The 23,473-nt window shown below is 41.8% G+C and overlaps 1 protein-coding gene across 2 annotated transcripts in view; it reads right to left on the bottom strand.

Moving 5' to 3' along the window:
- Positions 1–19,966, bottom strand: part of bcl3 (BCL3, transcription coactivator) — a 41,200-nt gene extending 21,234 nt beyond the window's left edge. For both annotated transcript variants that reach the window (XM_031906017.1, XM_031906018.1), the window contains exon 1: positions 18,117–19,966. In XM_031906017.1, coding sequence (XP_031761877.1) covers positions 18,117–18,486 — 370 coding nt within the window. In that variant the 5' untranslated portion in view covers positions 18,487–19,966. The remainder of the gene's footprint in view (positions 1–18,116) is intronic.
- Between the last annotated feature and the right edge of the window lie 3,507 nt (positions 19,967–23,473).

The following is a 23,473-nucleotide window of genomic DNA, read 5'->3' as shown; positions in this document are numbered from 1 at the left end:
TACCTCAGCAAATATCCCGGACCGACCTCGACGCAAGCAGCCCAAGATGGCGGCGATCGGGAAGAAAGAGGTACGCGCTTGTCCGCACCTTCATCCCCTGTGGCATCGGCAATGTCAGGCTCGCGTAGCCCAAGCCCTCAGCCCCTAATAACGCAAGCGACATTTCAATCGTCAGCTGAAGCGACTCCAGTAACGGAGGAAATTTTATTACAGCACCTAGCTACCTTAAAGGACTCTCTCACTGCTACTATAACGGCCACGGTGGCCCAAGCACTCTCCGCAATAAGAACCGATATTACAGAGCTAGGAGAGAGAACGGACAAAGTGGAAAATACCCTAGACGACCTGATTGCCAACTATAATACTTTGGTAGATGAACATAATACATTACAGTCAGAACACGGCCAGCTTAAGTTGCTATGCGAGGACTTGGAAAACAGAAACCGTAGATGCAATCTGCGTATTAGAGGAATACCTGAAGGTATTAAGCAAACTGAACTCAAAAATCACCTACTAAACCTTTTCACCATGCTGGTTCCAGATCAACCTCCAGAAGTATGGCGTATGGACAGAGCTCATAGAGCCCTAGGAGCGAGGCCACCAGATGCTAAACTACCAAAGGATGTTATTACCTGCTTACATTACTATGAAAGTAAAGAAAAAATTATAGAAGCAACCAGGAACTGTCAATCCATCGAGCACCAAGGAGCCACACTCCAAATATTTAATGATATATCAGCTATCACTCTGGCAAAACGGAGAGCCTTAAAACCACTTACACAACAGCTGCGGGATAATGGCATCCCCTACAGATGGGGATATCCCTTTAAACTAATTGTAATTAAGAACAACAGACAGTACATACTACAGGACCCAGCGCAAACCAAGCAGTTCCTAGCAACACTGGATCTACCTTCAAAAGATCATACATCCCAACTACCAGGACGAATACGGTCTACTAGAATGCAACCGGCATGGGACAAAGTTCCAGTGACTCACAAGAAGAGACCCGACAACGAGGAAATAGAACACCCTCGTCTACCCAGAGTAAAGGATGCAACAACGGCCGCTAAGAGAGACCCTCGAAGACATCAGGACGCCACCGGGCGCAGCAACTACCCATCCTAGGCCAAGACCGGCTCAGAAAGGAATATCTCACGTTTTAGGACACAGAACTGTCCAAATACAACAACCAAACCCGAATTGAAACCCCGAAACTAAACCTGGGGATTACACAACAACTTCCTCAGTCAGACTTTGACCTACAGGAGTTACTCCTAAAAGTTCAGAAGGATAATATCTAAGTGGAAACAGATACAAACAGGCATCTACCTGCCTCTAGCCCTCTTTGTGGGCAAAAGCAGGAAAAGAACTCCAATATAAGGGCAGATGAGTATAATATGCTTCCACGCTTCCTTCATATTACGGTTAATTTTTCTGGTTTTATACGTTATACTTTCATATGTTATTATTATTATTTTGGTAGTATTGTCAAACATAAACCCCTCATGTATTATGTGGTACTATTACAGTGTAAACTTAAATTTGGTAATTGAGATGCAAAACCCCCTTCTTAAAGGAAACCTCTATCCACTTCTTATACATACTAAGAGAGTTATTAACAACAGGACTAATGATTAATGTTATTACCCTGAATGTTAAGGGGACAAATTCCCCTTTGAAAAGAAGGTTAGTTTTTAAGGAATTAAAACAATTAAACGCAGATGTAGCGCTCCTACAGGAGACACATCATAAAAAAAGCGAAATTTGGAGACTAACACACAACGCCTATTCAAAACAATTCCATTCTTCCAATTCTCGCAAAAAAGCAGGAGTTGCAATTTTAATACGCAACACTACTAACTTCTCTCTTAAACATAAAGAAATGGATAGAGATGGTCATTACATCTTACTGAATGGAGTCTTAGAAGGTGTACCAATAACAATACTAAATGTCTATACCCCTAATCAAGGCCAGACTCAGTTTCTAAACAGAATCAGTTCTAAGCTCCAGAAATACCGAGATAACCCTATTATTTTAGGTGGAGACTTTAATTTAGCTGTTTCCCAGTTAAGAGATGTTTTAAGAACAAGAGAGACCCCACCACCAAAAGATGTAGAGATGTCTTCAAGAAAATTTAGGCAGGTCATACGAAAGATCCCGCTTCTTGATATCTGGAGAATAAAACACCCAACACAAAAACAATACACTTTCTACTCCCACCCCCATAAAACCCATAGCAGAATAGATTACATTTTTATTTCCCCCCAATTATGTCACCCTAACATTAGAGCTAACATAGAACAGATAACTTGGTCTGATCATGCTCCTGTTACAGTTAAAATTCCTTTAAAAGGCCTGGTAAGGAAAAAAACATGTCAGTGGAGATTAAATGAGAGTTTATTATCGGTTCCTGAACACATGGAACTATTAGTAAACAAACTAGAAGAATTCTTCCAACTAAACACAGAATCTGTACAAGACTTTGCTATAGTATGGGAAACTCATAAAGCCTTTATCAGGGGTGAGTTAATATCACTTGCAAGCAGATTAAAACGTAATAGAATGGCCAAACTAAGAACTCTTAAAGCTTCTCTACTTTTAGCAGAACAACAATTTGCAGCTCAGCCAACTGTTCAGAAATTGGCCAAAATCACTCAGCTGAGAAATAGTATCAAGGATATTCAGATTCAAGAAGTAGAGAAATCTATTCAATGGACCAAACAGAGGTACTATGAATTCGGAAATAAGGCCCATACTATGCTAGCTAATAAAATCAGGGAACGCAAAATATTGAACAATCCAATAATGATCCAAAACAAAGATAAAATAGAAGCTAACCCAGAAAATATATTAGAATGCTTCAGAACCTACTACGAGAATTTATATAACTTACCGGGGCATAGAAAGAACAACCCAGAAAAACACCGACAGGCAATCAAAGATTTCCTAACACAATGTGGCCTCCCCACCCTTACAAAAGAAGAACTAGATTCATTGAACATAGATATAACAGAGGAGGAACTTAGCGAAGTTATGAAAGAACTTCCCCCAAAAAAAGCACCAGGGCCAGACGGCCTAACATATAAATATTATAAGAGCTTCTTTAAACAACTATCCCCGAGAATGTGTAAACTATATAATAGCTATTTACAAGGCAATCCAATTCATAGAGAAACGTTAAAATCATATATTACAGTGATACCAAAAGAGGGACGAGACCATACAAAATGTGCTAACTATAGGCCGATCTCCTTGCTAAATTCGGATCTGAAGATTTTTACTAAAATCCTAGCGAACAGATTGAACAATATACTGCCAAGATTGATCCACAAAGATCAAGTAGGGTTTGTGAAATATAGGCAAGCAGGAGACAATACCCGAAGGGCCATTGACTTAATAGACATAATAAACAAAGAATCTACAAGTGCCCTGATATTAAGCGTAGACGCAGAAAAGGCGTTTGATCGCCTAAACTGGACCTTTATGTTCTCTACCCTAGAGGTAATGGGCTTCACTGGACCAATTGTTCAAGCCATTCAAGGTTTATATGCACAACCAACTGCTCTAGTGAAGTCCATGGGATTAACTTCAGGCCAATTTGCTATTAATAACGGTACAAGGCAGGGCTGTCCCCTGTCGCCCCTATTGTTTGTGCTGAGCATTGAGCCCCTAGCAGCCAGAATAAGAAATAACCCTGACATACGCGGAGTACAGCTAAGAGAAAAAATTTTTAAAATATGCCTTTACGCAGATGACGTTTTGTTTACACTGACACACCCTCTCACATCCCTTCCAAACCTACACCAGGAATTGAACTTGTATGGACTATACTCAGGCTATAAGATCAATAGTGATAAGACTGAAGTACTCCCTCTAAATTTACCCCCCACTGCCCTAAAACTACTTAAACTGAATTATAATTACAGGTGGCAAACAGATTGTCTTAAATATCTGGGCGTTTATATAACTCAGAGGTATGATATTCTGTATAAAACAAATTATGTACCATTATGGAAATCCCTGACAACAGACATAAATAAATGGGGGAAAATGAATCTCTCATGGTTCGGCAAGATGGCCACACTTAAAATGACGATCTTGCCACGGTTATTATACTATTTTGAAACTCTGCCAGTAGCGATACCCCGACCAGCCCTTCAAAGCTTTCAAAATTTATGTTACAGGTATATATGGGGAGGAAAGAGGCAAAGGATACGCAGACAGGTATTACAAAGACAACGCTCACAAGGAGGATTGGGTGTACCGGATTTTTATAACTATTACTTAGCAACGCAGAGTAGACAGGTAATTTAATGGTCCTCAAAATTTGCATACACTAAATGGATGGAGATAGAAAAACTAGCTCTAGCACCAATACACCCAAGCTCACTGATATGGGCGCAGAAAACCATACCACTGGATAAAATTGCACCTCGTACAATTTCATTCACTGTAAAAGTATGGTCTAAATGTAAAAGCAAATTGACCTCCTTTAATAGAACACCTCCACTTATTCCATTTTTATATAATGAGATGTTCCCATTGGGCCTAGATACGCATTTTGTCCAGCTTTGGAAACATACAATAGCATTCCAACTTATTCACCTATTTGACCCAATGACAAAGAAGTTTCTAGAGAAACAGGTTCTAGAAGAGAAATATGGATTAGTAGGCTTTCGAGAGTATATGTATTTTCAGTTGAGACATTATACAAAATCTCTTTGTGCTACAATGAAAGCTCCAGAACTCACTATATTTGAAAAATTGTGTATTAAGGTCGGAGAAAGGAAGGGACATATATCCCAAATATACAATATACTTAATTCATACCCAGTAGAGGAAAAACCTCACCCATATATGCAGCAATGGGAAAAAGCCCTGTCTACCCCTATTACTATGGAACAATGGGACCGTATCTGGTCTAATGCGGCAAAGTCCTCTATATGTACCACCATCAAAGAAAATATTTATAAAATTTTGCTCGGGTGGTACCATACACCTGCTCTACTACACAAACTGTTCCCAGATGTCATACCCAACTGTTGGAGATGTGATGCGGTACCTGCAACGCTTTATCACATCTTTTGGACGTGCCCAAAAATAGCCCCACTATGGGCCACAGTAAGCCAAGTAATTGTAAGAACACTCTGCTTAGATCTGCCAAATGACCCCTTGACCCACCTGTTGGGCTGCCCAGTCCAAGGGGTAGGAAAAAGAACACAGAAAATACTAAATTGTATTTTCACAGCCACTAAATGTTTAATAGCTGCCCACTGGAAAAGTCCCTCGCCCCCCTCCCTCCCAGACTTAGCTAATAAAATTGAGCAGGTAAGGAGGATGGAATATTTAACAGCCTTATCCCATGGCAGATCTTTGATAATAGAGGAAGACTGGTATATGTGGAGGGCTTACTATGCGGAAATACAGGGCCCAAACTGATAGAAATAATAAGGTAAAAATGGACATGGTCATGTCTAAGAAAGGGTCACAGGGCCTGGAGCAAAGGAATGACTGCAGCTAAAATCTAATTCAAATAAGCATAAAATAGGGGAACTAAACATACATTACATCATAACAAAAAAGAAATACCATGGGACACCTTAAATAAATGTATCTCTAATCCTGTACCACATATTGTTGTTACTGTTTTTTTACAAAAAGAACATGATAATTTGCTGGTTTATATTTTCTTAAGAAAGCATAATTCTGTACTTTGCAAGACATGTATTTGTATGCTTCCTTTTTTCTGAAGACAATGCACCTATGTTTTAAATGTGAAAACAAATAAAAATACAGTTTATAAAAAAAACAAGGTTTGTCTGAATGCATATATCTAAATATATAAAAAGTGCCCTGTGCTCTGATAAATCTGTCACACTTTACTGCTGAGCTGCAAGTTGGAGGTGTATCTACCACCTTAATAAATAGCATGGAATTAACAAGTTTCAGCTGAGTCTAGGGATGGAGGGAGTATAGGGGTGTATCTACCACCTTAATAAATAGCATGGAATTAACAGGTTTCAGCTGAGTCTAGGGATGGGGGGAGTTTAGGGGTGTATCTACCACCTTAATAAATAGCATGGAATTAACAGGTTTCAGTTGAGTCTAGGGATGGGGGGTGTTTAGGGGTGTATCTACCACCTTAATACTGTTACCTCGACACAACCCCAAAGTGACTTGTGCTAAGGAGGTATTTGCCTACTACCATCTATTCCATACTCTGTGCCTATATATTCACAATTGTGTACTGTATACTCTGTTGACCTCCCAGGTTATTACAGGAAAGTGCCAGTATCAATTTACAAAAAAAATGCAGCTGGAATCTGGTAGTAGGAGTAAAGGTAAAGAGATGCACACCCTTATCAATGTCTGAGCAATGCAACGGTTGTGCACTTAGTCATGTACTGCTACCTACATGTGCACTGCTGGAACAATACCAACTCCCCCAGTGCAGACCAGTCAGTGCAGAGTCTGGGTGTGATGGCTGCCCTTTCTGGGCATTCTGCCTGATATCCAGTAACATTCAGTCCAATACAGACTTCATTCACTGCTGGATTTTGTTTTCTGTGCCCATGGATAAGGATTTTTATTTGGAACAGCTGAAGGTCCACAGGTGGATTTTTGTTGTTTCACTAGTGGCTTCTGAAAGGCCTGCACCCGTGAAGATATAGCCAAGTTTGTGCTGACTCCTACATACATATCACTGGTTACTTATGCTGTGGCTACGTCTATTTCATTTAATGTGATAATGTACTGCATAGAAAGGTTTTATAAATGAGAAACAAGTTATTTGACCATATAAAGGCACAAGACTGCAGGCTGAGTTATACAGGGAACTCTGAGTATCACTCATGTATTATAAGGGATAATGAGCCCCCTACTGTAAATTATAAGGATATTAGAAGGCACTGAGGGGTTCTGTGACCATATAAAGGCACAAGGCTGCAGGCTGAGTTATACAGGGAACTCTGAGTATCACTCATGTATTATAAGGGATAATGAGCCCCCTACTGTAAATTATAAGGATATTAGAAGGCACTGAGGGGTTCTGTGACCATATAAAGGTACAAGGCGGCAAGCTGAGTTATACAGGGAACTCTGAGTATCACTCATGTATTATAAGGGATAATGAGCCCCCTACTGTAAATTATAAGGATATTAGAAGGCACTGAGGGGTTCTGTGACCATATAAAGGTACAAGGCGGCAAGCTGAGTTATACAGGGAACTCTGAGTATCACTCATGTATTATAAGGGATAATGTACCCCCTACTGTAAATGATAAGGATATTAGAAGTCACTGAGGGGTTCTGTTACCATATAAAGGCACAAGGCTGCAAGCTGAGTTATACAGGGAACTCTGGGTATCACTCATGTATTATAAGAGATAATGTACCCCCTACTGTAAATGATAAGGATATTAGAAGTTACTGAGAGGTTCTGTGACCATATAAAGGCACAAGGCTGCAGGCTGAGTTATACAGGGAACTCTGGGCATTACATACTTTCCAACATTTTGAACATGGCACGTGCAGCATGGCGAAATGTTTTGACCACACCCATTTTTACAAACACACCCCCTAAATACCACTCCCATTTGACTAAATTTGGCAGGTTATTTAAAGTTTGAAACATTTCTGGGGGTTTTGGGGTCTTGTTTTATGTGTTATTACAGTTTTGTTAAAAAATCTGAAATTGCCCTAAGCTGCAAGTATCAGTTCCTCCAAGAGACCTGTTTAGCTTATTAGTTACAATTGTATCTCAGTGCATGTGTGGCTTGTTAACTTTATGGGCTTTCTGCCGAAAGCTACTTATTTAATTAAATGTGAGAAACAATGTATCTAAGTGCAGGTGAAGCTCGTTAAGATTTCTGGGATCTCTGCCAAAAGCTACTTTTTAAGCACTCAGTGCAGGAGATCAAAGGGAAATAAAGGACTTTTCAGTAAGAATCTGGGACTGCAAGTTGAGCTGTCAAAAGAGGGACTGTCCCGCAAAAATTGGGACATTTGGGAGCTATGGAATTACTCATGTATTATAAAGGATAATGTATCCCCTACTTTAAACTATAAGGATATTAGAAGGCACTGAGGGGTTCTGTGACCATATAAACGCACAAGGCTGAGTTGTACAGGGAACTCTGGGTATCACTCACGTATTACAATGTATTATTATAAGGGATAATGTACCCCCTACTGTAAATGATAAGGATATTAGAAGTCACTGAGGGGTTCTGTAACCATATAAAGGTACAGAGTTGCAAGCTGAGTTATACAGGGAACTCTGGGTATCACTTGTATATTATAATGAGTAATGCCCCCCTGTTGTAAATAATAAGGATATTAGAAGGCACTGAGTGGTTCTCTGCCTTATAAAGGCACCAGGCTGCAGGCTGAGTTATACAGGGAACTGTAGCTTGGCTGTATTTATACACATCCTGGAACTGGAGTTGACATCTAATATCCTTATATTTGTACAGTAAGGGGTACATTTTATAATATTCAAGTTTCAATAAGTCATTTGGCACAAGTGACATCACTATGCACATTTACAGATTATTCATGGCTCTTGTTTATTGTATTACTGTAACTTGTACCTGATATACAGTATATCCTTATAAAACACAGCTGCCCAAAAAAATGTAAAATAAGCCTTTTACAATGACTGTAATTAACACCAAACAACAGAACAATACATGAATGGTATTCAGAATAAGGTGTCCAAAGCGATATAAGTGATTTAACTATAAAATGTAATTCTTTAGATAGGAATTTATGAATATAATATCCTCATTATTATCATTTTTAAATAATGATATTCTAATGATATTCTTCACTCAGACCACACACACAATATTACTCTATGCCCTGCAAATTGCAGTTTTTGTCCAATTACTTGTAGCCTATAGGTCATCATATATATATATATATATATATATATATAGAGAGAGAGAGAGGCAGTGAAGAACGGCACTCACAGGAGATTTCACATCAAAGACATCAAAAAACTTGTAGAAGCGTGAGATTCTTTATTAGTCCGACGTTTCAGTTCCTTCAGGAACTTTCATCAGGGACAGTTGATGTTATGTTTTTATACGTTTTTATAAGATATTATAAAGTTAATGTATGTTACACTGGTGGATGGTGATTGGTGCTACACAATGTGACGTAATCAGCTACACTTTGGCGCCATTTTGGGTTTAAGAGTGGGTGTGCAATTAATTTGTTCACTTTGAGAAAGGCTGTGGACATGGCCGAAACGTTAGATTGACGTTTTTCATAATAAACTCCACTATTTTTTCACTAAGTCCTGTGAGTGCGGTATTCTGTTTCAATTGTAAACATCTGTATTTTGTATACTGCACCCAGGCAATTTTGATATATAAAAAGACATGAGTGCCTGCTTCCTACCAGTTCTATATATATATATATATATAGAATACTGGACCACCTGAACTGGATCACAGTAGCGCTACACCTAGTAGTACAAGGAGGTCTTAACCTGGTTGTGAATATCTGCCTGTGTGCATTGTAATAAAGCAAAATGGCATCAGGGGAAGTGGCTACAACTATTGTGTAGAATAAAGCTAGGAATACACCATGAAATTCTGAATCAACATATTTTTCCCTTAAAATGGTACATTTTCTCAGTTTAAACTTTTGTTCCGTGATTTATGTTCTATTCTGAATAAAATATTAGAAGTTGGCACCTCCACATCATTGCATTCAGTTTTTATTCACAATTTGTTTAGTGTCCCAACTTTTTTGGAATCCGGGTTGTACATTTGACATACATAATTTTATACAAATCAACCAATAAGATATACAAGAGGTGAAGAGAACCCTGCCTAAAAGAGCTTACATGTAAAGATCTACTTGTTTGGCCCATGTTCATATCATTTGACCCCTGGACCAAAGATCAGATCATAATGGAGGCCTGTGCTGACCCATAAGAAGAGAATTGTATCAATGGGATGATGTTGTCCTCTCCCGTTTAGATATTTTAACCTGCCTGATAGATATCTTTAAGATGCCCAGACAGATATTGTTTGGGAAGGCCACTGGACAGGCCCCATACAACATCCAATAAACTGGCAACTTAGTAAGGAGTCAGCTTGAGGCCAGATATCAGCAGGAGAAAAATTCCATCTTGGCTTTCAGTATAGCACAACCTCAGTAAGATCCCTAGCAGCCTTCTATACCTATGAGTGCCTGTGACCTTCAGGCCCATGTACCAAGGTGTTCAGGTTTCAGATCGTTTTTACTAATCTATCCTCAGCAGACCTTTTTTTGCATAGGGACATTCCCTGTAGATTACTCAGTAGTGATAACATTTGCATATACAGATTCTGTGTTTTTTTTATCTTCAGAAAAAACCCTTTCTTTGATATAAAGATCACACAGATGCTTTTCAGGAGCGCAGCGTATTCACCGGTTACTGCAAAAATATATATATATGCTGCCAGCGATGCTAAGAGAAACCATGTGATTTTCTGTAATGCTCTGTTTTTGAAGTGGTTTTCTTTCTCAAAAGTCTTCTGTTGCATTAAACAGGATGGAGAAGCCTAGTAAACATGATGGGTGAGCACCGGGGCAGGGTGGGAGCTCAGAAGAGAAAACAAGTAGCCAATAACTAGACAAGGGCAGAACTACAATATCTAGGGGGGCTTATAATGGACCTCCAAGACATACACATATTTAATAGCATGGATGGAATATGCAATGTAAAAGGCAAACTGTGTATCATGAACCTGAACCAAAAGGCATACACCCTAATAAAAGAAACTCTACAAAATTTAAAGTGCTGGATTCTAGTCCTGCTTCTGAGGTGGCTTCCATGCAATGTCCCTGCACTATCCTTACACACTATGAACAATACCAAGGTATTTAGCTCAGAGGCAGGTTCCAGGGGATTCCCCAGTGAACCTCAGGGAAAACATATCACTTTTATGTGTGCAGGAAGATAAGAAGAATGAGAGGCTGCCAGGTTCTTTATTAATCAAAATTTTAAGGGGAGAAGAAGGGAAGCCCATTTGGACAGGTAAGAGTTAGGCAGCAGAGACACGGGCAGAGGAAGGATTGATACCGATATGATGAAGAAAGCTGGCCTTTAGGATGATCGGCCTGTGCTCTCATAACAAGACAACACCACTTATCCAATGATTTCATTCTGCAATTCAGGTAAAGTTGTACCCTACAGAAGGTTCCCTAGGTACGTTCAGATGAAGGATAAGTACTCTACTGCATGTGAAGACTAAAGGAGAATGCAAGTCAAAATGTAAAAAGCATACTGCCCAATAGTCCTCCTATTGTTTAGTAAAAACGCCACACTTTTGGCTCACCTAATCAAATATTTACTCAGTCACACTTACTTCACATTTTCTAGAACAGGCAGCCATCTCTAAAAAGGTATTCTCCCTTCCTTTCCCTCCTTGCTTCATACTGCACATGTGTTTCATTCCCTCCCCCCTCCCCTCTGCCAGATCCGCTTCTGATTGGCTGGTGGGCATGTGTAGCTCAGAACAGGAGACAGGATCAAGTTACACACATGCTCAGAGAATAGGAAGGCTGCCGCTGGCACCTACAGGAAGGGGAGAGAGATTTCAGTGATGTCACTGTAGGCTTCACACTGCTGTAGGCTGCCAGCACCATATCTCAGAGAAGCAAGCAGGGATCTGGGAATTTAGATATGCAGTAAGTACTTAAAAAGAATGCCTTTAGACTTACTTTTAATTTAAATTAACCTTTCATTGTCCTTTAAGCTGTTGAAACAAGTAAGAGTAAGGATTTCTTTCATTGGTAGAGATGTGGAAACAAGTAGGGCTCAATTTAGTCAGCTAGAACCCCTTAGGAAAGTATATTAGCATTGAGTAAAATTAGGAATGGGTGCCAGCATAGCAAACCTGGGTTAGTAGGTTAAGATGGGGACAGTAGGGCAAGCTGCTGACAGTTGGTGAGAGCAGTGGCAATATCTTTATGTTTCAGGGTGTTGACCACACAGTGGTATTTCAGCTATCGTTAAAGTAAACAGCTGTAGCGTGAAAGGTTGACCAGTTCATCTATATATGACTTATGGGGCCTACTCTTGTCTGGGTCCCATATAGCTAAAGACAGACCTGACCAAAGTTGAAAAGAGTATCGAACACACCGGACAATGGAGTCTGTTTAAAACACGATCTTTATTCCTTCATCTTTAAAAAACAAGGTGCCTGATGCGTTTCGTGCATTTAAGCACTTAATCACTTAATCTGCCTATGATTAAGTGCTTAAACGCACGAAACGCATCAGGCACCTTGTTTTTTAAAGATGAAGGAATAAAGATTGTGTATTAAACAGACTCCATTGTCCGGTGTGTTCGATACTCTTTTCAACTTTGGTAAAATCTCCCTTCAGCTGCGGGTTCGGGGCTTTGAGCACCCGGACCACCTCTGGACAACGGTGAGCACACATCTACTTTTTCTCTACAATCCTGCAAAATTTGATATTCATTGAGACTTGTCATTGAGTGATAGGCTCGGGGTTTTTACACCCGAGCCTCATCTAATTGCTTGGTACGTTAAATACGGTTTAAAGTTGCATAGGGTTATCTTTTGAGAGAAAAATAGGGCTTGAATCACCTCGAGTCTCCCTTTTCACATAAAGACAGACCTGGCCCTTAAGGTTCCAGGCATAGATGGTTTGTTGATTCTCCTGTTTAAACTACAAGCTGCTTCAGGGAGAGTTGGCTGTGTTCAGACACTGAGAGACTGTAAAACTGGACTGAATATGCATAGCATACATGTGTTCAACAAGATGTGTTGCAGTGTTTTTAGTAAGTGTGCAATTTGCATGTGGTTAAGCCTAATGATATATTCTGTGAGTTGCTGCTTCAGGGGGAACTACCTTGTACTACTAATAGATCACACTAAAGCGCAGACACCTTGCTGCTAAAAACCAAGGTCCCAGTATTTCTTTATTCCATGCCAGTGATCTTGGGGTTGCCTGGACTCGACAGATGAGCGCCACCTACAGTCCAGCATAGCCCCTGCAGCTGGGAGAGCAAGGAAAGCCACAAGGAATGCTCAGTATGGTGTATTCTATGACAATTTGCAATAGGTCATAAATATTTCCTTCACCAAGCAACGAGGCAGGGGTGTTAATGACTACTAACGGCTAAGAAAGCTTCAGTACAAAGATAATTATTATTAATAATAATAATAATAACAATATTCTAGCCTAAACCTTAAATCTGATTTCTGGCTGTGCTATTGACCCTGGCAACCCCACAGTATTTATAAATGTCATGTTACAGAGAGGAACAACAGAAAGGCAAATAATTCAGGAACCAACATCTGTTTGTTTTTTTTTCAGCAAACTGAAACCAAGTTGGCATTGGTGCAAAAGAATCCAAACAGTACTGAAACCAGTTTTTTTTAAAGGCCTCCATTGTTCACACCTATAAGCCTCTCCATTGTTTATACCTCAGATCTATGCTGCCTGCCCTATGCCCCCTGTGTGTGCCATACTCTGCCTGCCCTATGCTACCTATGTGTGCCATAGTCTGCCTGCCCTATGCTGCCTGTGTGTGCCATACTCTGCCTGCCCTATGCTGCCTGTGTGTGCCATACTCTGCCTGCCTCATGCTGCCGCCTGTGTGTGCCATACTCTGCCTGCTCTATGCTGCCTGTGTGTGCCATACTCTGCCTGCCCTATGCTGCCTGTGTGTGCCATACTCTGCCTGTCTTATGCTGCTGGTGTGTGCCATACTCTGCCTGTCCTATGCTGCCCATGTGTGCCATACTTTGCTTGCCCTATTCCCTCCTGTGTGTGACATACTCTGCCTGCCCTATGCTGCCTGTGTGTGCCATACCCTGCCTGCCCTACGCTGCCTGTGTGTGCCAAAAAGGAGCCATATGGATTTAAGGGTGTGGCTTAATATGACCTAATGAACTCTTTTCGCATGTGAATATGGTGTTAAAAATGTTTGTGTTAATATGGGTGTGGTTTAAAGTGGGTGTGGTTTAAAAAGGGAGTGGCCAAAACTGACTTCCATTATTGGCCCTCCACCACGTAGGCCAGAAAGATTTTGGACCTCAGTACTACAGAAGTTGGACAGCAATGCCTTATATAATATATCTCTCTTTTCTACATGAGCTCATTTACTTGGGTTTATGTAAAAAAAAATGCAAAATCCCTATCTGAACTGCCAAAAAAAATATAAATAGTCTGTCTGTGTGTTTAAACAGGACTAGTTCTTCACCCCCCAAAGGCTCACAGTGTAATATAACCCCTCCCTCACTTTGTTCCATTGTGAAGTGATAGGAACCTGGGTTTCATAGTGGTGCCCAGATTCTCTGTAAATCAAAGAGACGTCATGACCCAGACTTTATAATAAATTAAGGTGAGGAAGGGATTGACAGGTACCAGCCAGGCCACAGATAGGCTGTTAATGTTTAATATGTGGAAATATATAATTGGAGGGTAAACTGAGGCAAATATACAACGGAAAAAAATAAACCAAGACGGATATAAGGTCAGGGGCATTCAGAATGAGGCAAGCCATGCATCCCCGTGATTAACTCCTTCCTTCTATATATTACATAGCTACAACACAAGCTATTAACTCCTTCCTTCTATACATTACATAGCTATAACACAAGCTATTAACTCCTTCCTTCTATACATTACATAGCTACAACACAAGCTATTAACTCCTTCCTTCTATACATTACATAGCTACAACACAAGCTATTAACTCCTTCCTTCTATATATTACATAGCTACAACACAAGCTATTAACTCCTTCCTTCTATATATTACATAGCTACAACACAAGCTATTAACTCCTTCCTTCTATACATTACATAGCTACACAACGGAATCACTGAAGCTGAACACACAAGCTCAGATAATTCACTTAGAATCATTAGATAATTGCTACTAAGTATTTCATTAAACAAGAATTCTTATGGACCAATTAACAATTAAGTTGCACTTTTTCAATAACTTTATTTGCATGAAACATTAAATAAAGGTCATGGAACTCCCATGTGGTTTCTAATTTACTAATATTTTGCCTTAGAGCGCAGATAATTCTCTGGAAGTGGATATCCTGGCCAAAAAATGAAAATGTCCCAATGTTTCGGCAATAAGCCTTTTTCAAGAGGAATTGCTGAAACGTTGGGACATTCTCATTTTTTGGCCAGGGTATTCCCTTTCTGACAATTTTTGATTATGTTGTGTTCAACCCAGTGGTATGAATTCGATGAAAATATATGCTTTTATATATTTATATTGTATCTGCATTACTGTGTTGTACTGTGATATCTCTCATATACCTTTTATATAAAGAGATTTTCTTTTGAAAATACCACTAGTTTGAATTGTTCTTTTTTTAGAGTGCAAGCCCATCTTTTGAGTATTTTGAGTGACCTTGTATGGGGGCCATTTGTAGCTCTTTTGTACTTTATCTTATATAAAATTCTTGTTGCTTAATAATGTGTCCTCCATTGATCCCTATTGCTACAAAGGAACCAAGCCATTAATGTCCAGTTATAACTAATAACATCAGGTTACAGGTTATTTAAGGATCTGTGCATTATACAGTATTTCCTAGTGATCACATCCCTCTTCACATGGTTCTTCTCTGGTACTAACAATCCTAACATAGCCGGCCTATCTTTATGAATAAATTCTTCATTCATTGTTGTATCTTAGAGACGTTATTCTGGATCTACTGGCACCTCTCTAAGATTCCAGGTGAGACCACTATTAATACACTTTACTCTTAACCCATGTGTCTAAACCGATAGAGACTGGCGCTTTTTATTATCTACAAATATTTATTGGAGTTCGCCATGCAACTGCTACTATGGAAGGGAGAATAAGTTCCATTTGTATATGCTACAAATGCAAAATCTTTCATCTGCAAAGTTTCCCCATAAGGACAAGGCATAGTACGGTTCTATATAGCTTTCTTACATGGGCAGGCAAATATACCATGCTTAATAACTACTACCAAGTCTTTTATACACAGATAAAATGAATGTTCTCCCAATACACAACCCTGTTGTATCCCATAAAATAACTCCCTTTAAGCATGCACCACTGACAACTATTCTCTGTGTAAAAGCCTTCTGCCAATTCCTTCTCTGTATACAACTTGTATCCCCAAGTACCACACACACCTTCATTTAGTCAGCAGATATTTATATGGCACTATGTAAAAATCTATGGATCCCAATTCTATAAGAACATCATTGTCCACCTTCCTACTTGCTAAGCATATGTAGGTTGTGATAAAATGATGCTGATTTCTACTTTTTATGTCATTCCCCAGAATCTGATATTGAATGCGATCACTCAACAAAGCCAAATGACTACCCCGCCAGAGACACCAGACTTACAGGTCCGTAATAACCAGGCTGTATGTCATTTTCAAACACAGAGTTTACTACAGTAGTACAAGGACACCGGCAACAAAAAAGGGTGGATTTTGGTCACAAAAACACATACATTGGCAATTTATTGTCTTATTCTCTGCCAGTGTGAAAAACGCCCTGTGTGCCACTTGCCTTCCATTGGCTTGCTTTCAATAAATTGGCACTACGCAAGTAAAGAGATTCTATGCTCCTGCAACTCTTTCTTATCTCAAGTTCTTTGCACTTATAACAACTCTCTCCCCAAGTTTGTTGTGTAATCCCTTTCTTCCAAAATTATGCCTGTGTCTCTCCAGTGATACCTCTCAGCTTGTGTCTGTCCCTTTTCTGATTGAATACCTGTGCCTAAAGTGTGCCCAGTCTTGTGTTAACGTGACAGCACTGATACCTGGATCTGGCTTCTAATGTTTCACAGTCTTTCTATAGGAATGCATGTGCCCATGTACTGATGCATATATATATATATGTGTGTATATATATAGAAATAACATATATGAGTCAATTTATGAATTTATGCCTGGAAGTAGTACTAAGTCATTGATATTGTTGGGTAGCTTGTGGTGGTTTTGACACTGTAGGGTTGATTCACTAAAGTGTGTTAATTTTTATAGCATGCTTTTTTGCGTTAAAATAGACGCGAAAATTATGCATGATACGCTACAGTATTACCGTGTGCGTTAAGTTGCATATCGCATGCGTTAAATTTTGTGCTACCGCATGCGTTAATTTGCACGCAGAAATGAATACTAACGCATGATTCAGAAACACTTAGACGCGCTAAATATTAGTCTGTGCGAAAGTTAACACCTACTTGGGGCAGGCGGTAATTATAGAAAAGTACAGTTCATGAGCTTTTGGCAACACAATATGGACTTTGCAGTGGGATTTATTCAAGTCTGTGTTGGCCCTAGAGTGATGCAGCCTCCAGTTTGAAGGGAAATGGGCATTTTCAGTACAATAATTTTCCGAAAGTATTGGCATGTATGGCTAATATGGCGTGCGTTTTTTCGCACGCGGCAACTATTTATACGCGGTGCGTTGATTAGCACTCGTTCCATCAAATACCGCATGAAAATAGTCTTCGCGACTTTTGTGACGCTCACAAACAAATGAAGTGATATACCAAGCAGCATTCGGCTTCTATTGCTTTAGCGATACAAGAGCCTGGGTCATTCTTTAAAAGAGTGACGCACAGATAAAGGGTTTAGTTTAGCAAAGAACCTTGTACAAATCCAAACCCCTAATGTCACATGACCTAAAAGACTTGATCCACTCAAGGTGTTTTGTATTTTTTAAACATATGCAATTTTGATGATTGTCCTCAAATGTGAGAAATCTATTGCAAAGGGTTGAGGAGCCAAAGCAACCAATCAGCTATTAGCTTTTTATCGTCTACAAATAAAACAATTGAAGGAAATGCCTATTTTGTTTGCTGTGTTTTCTTGCCCAGTATTAGTATATGAGCCCCAGTGGCAGTTCCCAGGGTTTGGGGATATAAAGCATAATGGGGATATTCTGCATTAATAATGGGGAGAGGCTTGGGCCATTACATGAGGCAGAGAAAATGAAAGAAATCACATGTGTATTTTGATCAAATAAATCTCAAGCCTATATCTATTATTTCTTCTTATCTTATTGTATCTTATATAGTTCCTCCTTCATTCACCAATTCACCTCATCCTTTAAGAAAAGGGAGTTACCTTGATAATAGCCTGGCAGTGCAAAGGCCATACATGGAGGGTGGTACCTCTTTGCCCACTCTAAGCTCCTATCTGTCCGTTTGACAAAGTGCCCCTCATGTTCCAGAGGCGGCTGGTACCTTCGCTTTCGGATGGGGAGACAGGCTTGGTCTTTGCGCAGTCCCTCCAGTGACTCACTGGGGCCCTCTGCCGGCAGCTCCACTTCTTCCAGCTTCACGGCTTTCAGACTTTCAGCAGCCGCTGTCCAAGAGCGAAGTCCCGGGGGGCTGTGTGCGGCGCCCACACTGGCCAAATCCATTTTCCTGCGGGTACTAAGGTCCAAAGGAGAGGCCTCCATGCCTCCATTGCAGGGGCTTTTAGGGGTGCCCATTGGTCAGAATGGCTGTTCTTGACACCCCATGCAGATGTAATAGTCAGAAAGCAGAGGGCAAGTTGTTTCTGTCCTTCCTGTGCTTGCCCCTAGCTGCCCTCCTCTTGCCTCCAGTCACTCCTCCTCCCTTTCCTTTGCTTTACTGCTTTCCACCCTTTTGTCAGGCTCACTGCAATGTGTAGGTTATTTCTACCTACCTGTGGGTCCCTCCAGCTATACCACTCTGTTGGTCTGTCCCTCCAGCTATACTCCTCTGCTTGTCTGTCCCTCCAGCTATACCCCTCTGTCAGTCTGTCCCTCCAGCTATACCCCTCTGTCAGTCTGTCCCTCCAGCTATACCCCTCTGCTTGTCTGTCCCTCCAGCTATACCCCTCTGTCAGTCTGTCCCTCCAGCTATACCCCTCTGTCAGTCTGTCCCTCCAGCTATACCCCTCTGTCAGTCTGTCCCTGCAGCTATACCTCTCTGTTGGTCTGTCCCTCCAGCTATACCCCTCTGTTGGTCTGTCCCTCCAGCTATATCCCTCTGTCAGTCTGTCCCTCCAGCTATACCCCTCTGTCAGTCTGTCCCTCCATCTATACCCCTCTTGCTTGTCTGTCCCTCCAGCTATACCTCTCTGTTAGTCTGTCCCTCCAGCTATACCCCTCTTGCTTGTCTGTCCCTCCAGCTATACCCCTCTTGCTTGTCTGTCCCTCCAGCTATACCTCTCTGTTAGTCTGTCCCTCCAGCTATACCCCTCTTGCTTGTCTGTCCCTCCAGCTATACCTCTCTGTTAGTCTGTCCCTGCAGCTATACCCCTCTGCTTGTCTGTCCCTCCAGCTATACCCCTCTGCTTGTCTGTCCCTCCAGCTATACCCCTCTGTCAGTCTGTCCCTCCCTCTCAGCTATGTCTCAATGTACTGATTCTGCTGATACCTGTATATATCTGTCTCTCTGTCCTAATACCTATTTGACTATATCTGCAGTTTCATTTTGTGGGCTCTAATATGCGGTTCTGTAGATATCTATGTGCCCATATATTGTACCTGTTTAACTGTTCTGCCCCTGTACCTGCCACACTAATACCTGTGCCTCTCAGACACCTGCACTGTCAGCCTGTTCCCCTCATTAGGAACCCAACATTCTCCATCTCTTTGAAATGCCTTTTTCTTTTAGGTGTCTCCCCGCCACCCTATGTCCTATCAGATCTGTTTCTCCCTTCAGCCCCCAGTGCCTGAGCCTCCACTTCTCTCTAAGCCCAATGTGAGCCTTCCCTTAGCTAGAGACCCCCTTTAAATTCTGCAGCCCTGAAGCTCCCCCTCCATGTGCTAGTAGTTAACTTTGTAGCTGAGTTGCTTTCCTTGCACATTGCGCTGGCTTTTGCACTCACACCCCCTCCTCTTCATTTTTTCCCACACTTGTCTCAGGCTTTCCCGTCCCTTCTCACTCCCCCGGTGTCCCCCCTGTCTCTAAGCAGCAGCAGCAGTCTCACTCTGGCTGGCAGTTAGTAGGAAGCAGCTCTAATGCAGGGACTTCCCCTCTGTAAGATAACACACCCAGGTGCTTTTTTGCCCTGTTCCCTGAAGGTCCCCTCCCCCAGAGACAAGCCAGGAAGCCAGGAGGGGGTCACCCGGTTGTATAAACCGCTCCCTTTGACTCCTCCTTTAGCTTGTTTCCCTCGCCCTGTGACACATACACTTCATAGCATTTCCTATTACTCAGTTTGGCAAAAGCCAAAGATTTTTTTTTTTTTGCTTACATTGTGTTTGAGATAATTACATCCTCATTATATGCACTATTCTTCCAGTAATCTACCCTCCAAAATGACCTACTATGCACCCTGTACTTCTCCATATTACCCCCTGCACTACAATCCCTACTCCGAGCTCAGTCATGCCTCCCTACATCCCTACATAAGGGACCATTAAGGGAAATTGTGCGTAGCTGTGCTGAGATCTCGGCTGCCCCATTGGTGCCCCTTGCAGCAGGTGATTTGCCACCCATGCAGTTCCCAGCTCAGCAGGACATGGATTGAACACCCTGAACCCCACAGGTGCACTCAAGGGTGGACCTGTAAGAAATACAGCACTGGACATTTAAAAGAACTGATTGGCTCACTCATAAGCAGTGATAATAAATACATTCTGTGTGTGCAGATTTACAACACAGGCACCCCCCTGAATTAGATGGATTCTGTTCTCTAGCTAGCCTTGGTTACTGCTACCATGGCCTTGAAGACAGAGCCACCTGTTTGGCTGTAAGAGTTATTTGTTTTCTGTGCTGTGAAGAGTTATCTCTGTTCTCTCATTAGTAACACCTATACTCATACATTCTTATGTTGTATGCTCTTGTGTTACAAAGTCTACAAAAACCCTGTGCTGTCTTGGTTCTGTAGTTCTGACTCTTGGCTTTGTTCAGAACCCAAGTATGTATCAAATCCCCCCCACCCTGCACATACTTTGTTTTCTCTGTTGCAGCCTCGATTGAGGGGGAAGGTCATGGGGGAATGCTCAGGGTGTCAGGCTTGGAGCGGATCTGGGTTGGTGGGGACCCTATTGTTTTTTTCCTGGTGTCCCACCAGAGAAGTCTGACCTTACCCATAAATGTACCAGCAGGATCCAGGTGATTATTATTAAAGTCATTGGTGGGGCACCTTTGGGAAACACCCAGTCTGCAATTGACCTAATGAACAGCCTTTGGGGTGTTTGACCTGTTTGACTACTCAAGGCACCAGACAGAAGGGAGACAAAAGACTTGCCTTGATTCTTATATAAAAACTTGAAACGTCAATAATATGAGCTTTGTATATTTAGTGAAAAGTAAGTTGGTTCCCTTTTGTGTGCCAGTTTACCTTGTATTTTAAAGTAGGTGGTAAATCAAGGAAGCACTGTAACTGATAGACTTTATAGCCTGCCTTTAAAATTGTTGAGGGGTGTCCAGATGCGTGTGGTTGTGCCCTGCTAATGAAGTATGGGCATGGACAGATGTGGTGTGCACATTCTCTACAAAAATCCACCCCCCATTTTTCTATGTTGAATATTAAGATACTGACATATGGTTCAGATTGAGGTGGGACTGTCCCAAATAGCAGACCCCTCAAATTATCCCACTGCTACTATAGGCACCATCTCTCCCTACTATACCTGCTATCCCACAGCCCCAGTCCCTTCCCAGAGGCTATTATCCCCCCACTGCTACTATAGGCACCATCTCTCCCTACTATACCTGCTATCCCACAGCCACAGTCCCTTCCCAGAGGCTATTATCCCACTGCTACTATAGGCACCATCTCTCCCTACTATACCTGCTATCCCACAGTCACAGTCCCTTCCCAGAGGCTATTATCCCACTGCTACTATAGGCACCATCTCTCCCTACTATACCTGCTATCCCACAGCCACAGTCCCTTCCCAGAGGCTATTATCCCCCCACTGCTACTATAGGCACCATCTCTCCCTACTATACCTGCTATCCCACAGCCACAGTCCCTTCCCAGAGGCTATTATCCCCCCACTGCTACTATAGGCACCATCTCTCCCTACTATACCTGCTATCCCACAGCCCCAGTCCCTTCCCAGAGGCTATTATCCCCACTGCTACTATAGGCACCATCTCTCCCTACTATACCTGCTATCCCACAGCCCCAGTCCCTTCCCAGAGGCTATTATCCCCACTGCTACTATAGGCACCATCTCTCCCTACTATACCTGCTATCCCACAGCCACAGTTCCTTCCCAGAGGCTATTATCCTCCCACTGCTACTATAGGCACCATCTCTCCCTACTATACCTGCTATCCCACAGCCACAGTCCCTTCCAGAGGCTATTATCCCCACTGCTACTATAGGCACTATCTCTCCCTACTATACCTGCTATCCCACAGCCCCAGTCCCTTCCCAGAGGCTATTATCCCCACTGCTACTATAGGCACCATCTCTCCCTACTATACCTGCTATCCCACAGCCCCAGTCCCTTCCCAGAGGCTATTATCCCCACTGCTACTATAGGCACTATCTCTCCCTACTATACCTGCTATCCCACAGCCACAGTCCCTTCCCAGAGGCTATTATCCCCCCACTGCTACTATAGGCACCATCTCTCCCTACTATACCTGCTATCCCACAGCCACAGTTCCTTTCCAGAGGCTATTATCCCACTGCTACTATAGGCACTATCACTCCCTACTATACCTGCTATCCCACAGCCCCAGTCCCTTCCCAGAGGCTATTATCCCACTGCTACTATAGGCACCATCTCTCCCTACTATACCTGCTATCCCACAGCCCCAGTCCCTTCCCAGAGGCTATTATCCCCCCACTGCTACTATAGGCACCATCTCTCCCTACTATACCTGCTATCCCACAGCCACAGTCCCTTCCCAGAGGCTATTATCCCCCCACTGCTACTATAGGCACCATCTCTCCCTACTATACCTGCTATCCCACAGCCACAGTCCCTTCCCAGAGGCTATTATCCCACTGCTACTATAGGCACCATCTCTCCCTACTATACCTGCTATCCCACAGCCACAGTCCCTTCCCAGAGGCTATTATCCCCCCACTGCTACTATAGGCACCATCTCTCCCTACTATACCTGCTATCCCACAGCCACAGTCCCTTCCCAGAGGCTATATAGGTGTTGGTGCTATAGGTGCTGCTGTGCTGCCTGCATAGGCACTCATTTTTTCCACATCCTTATATTTGCTTCAGTGCTAGTCCTCAAAATGTGTAGAGCCCATAACAGCTACCCCTGCTTGAACCTTCCTGTTTCAACCTTGGTATAGCAAGCAGAATATAAAGTTTTATTAATATACTAATATATTATTAGTATTAATATTATATATATATTATTATTAATATAAAGGAAGAGCCTGCCCATACAGTACATGCATTACAGATACCTTAGAATAAATGCACAGCAACTTTATAATGGACTTTTATGAATATAAAACAATAGTGTCTCTCAGAGAAGCAAGACGCACTTTTTCTTTCCAAAACTCACCTTCACTTC

Source organism: Xenopus tropicalis, chromosome 7 (assembly GCF_000004195.4).
Source record: "Xenopus tropicalis strain Nigerian chromosome 7, UCB_Xtro_10.0, whole genome shotgun sequence".
Taxonomy (NCBI): domain Eukaryota; kingdom Metazoa; phylum Chordata; class Amphibia; order Anura; family Pipidae; genus Xenopus; species Xenopus tropicalis.
This window is presented reverse-complemented; position numbering and strand designations above follow the sequence as displayed.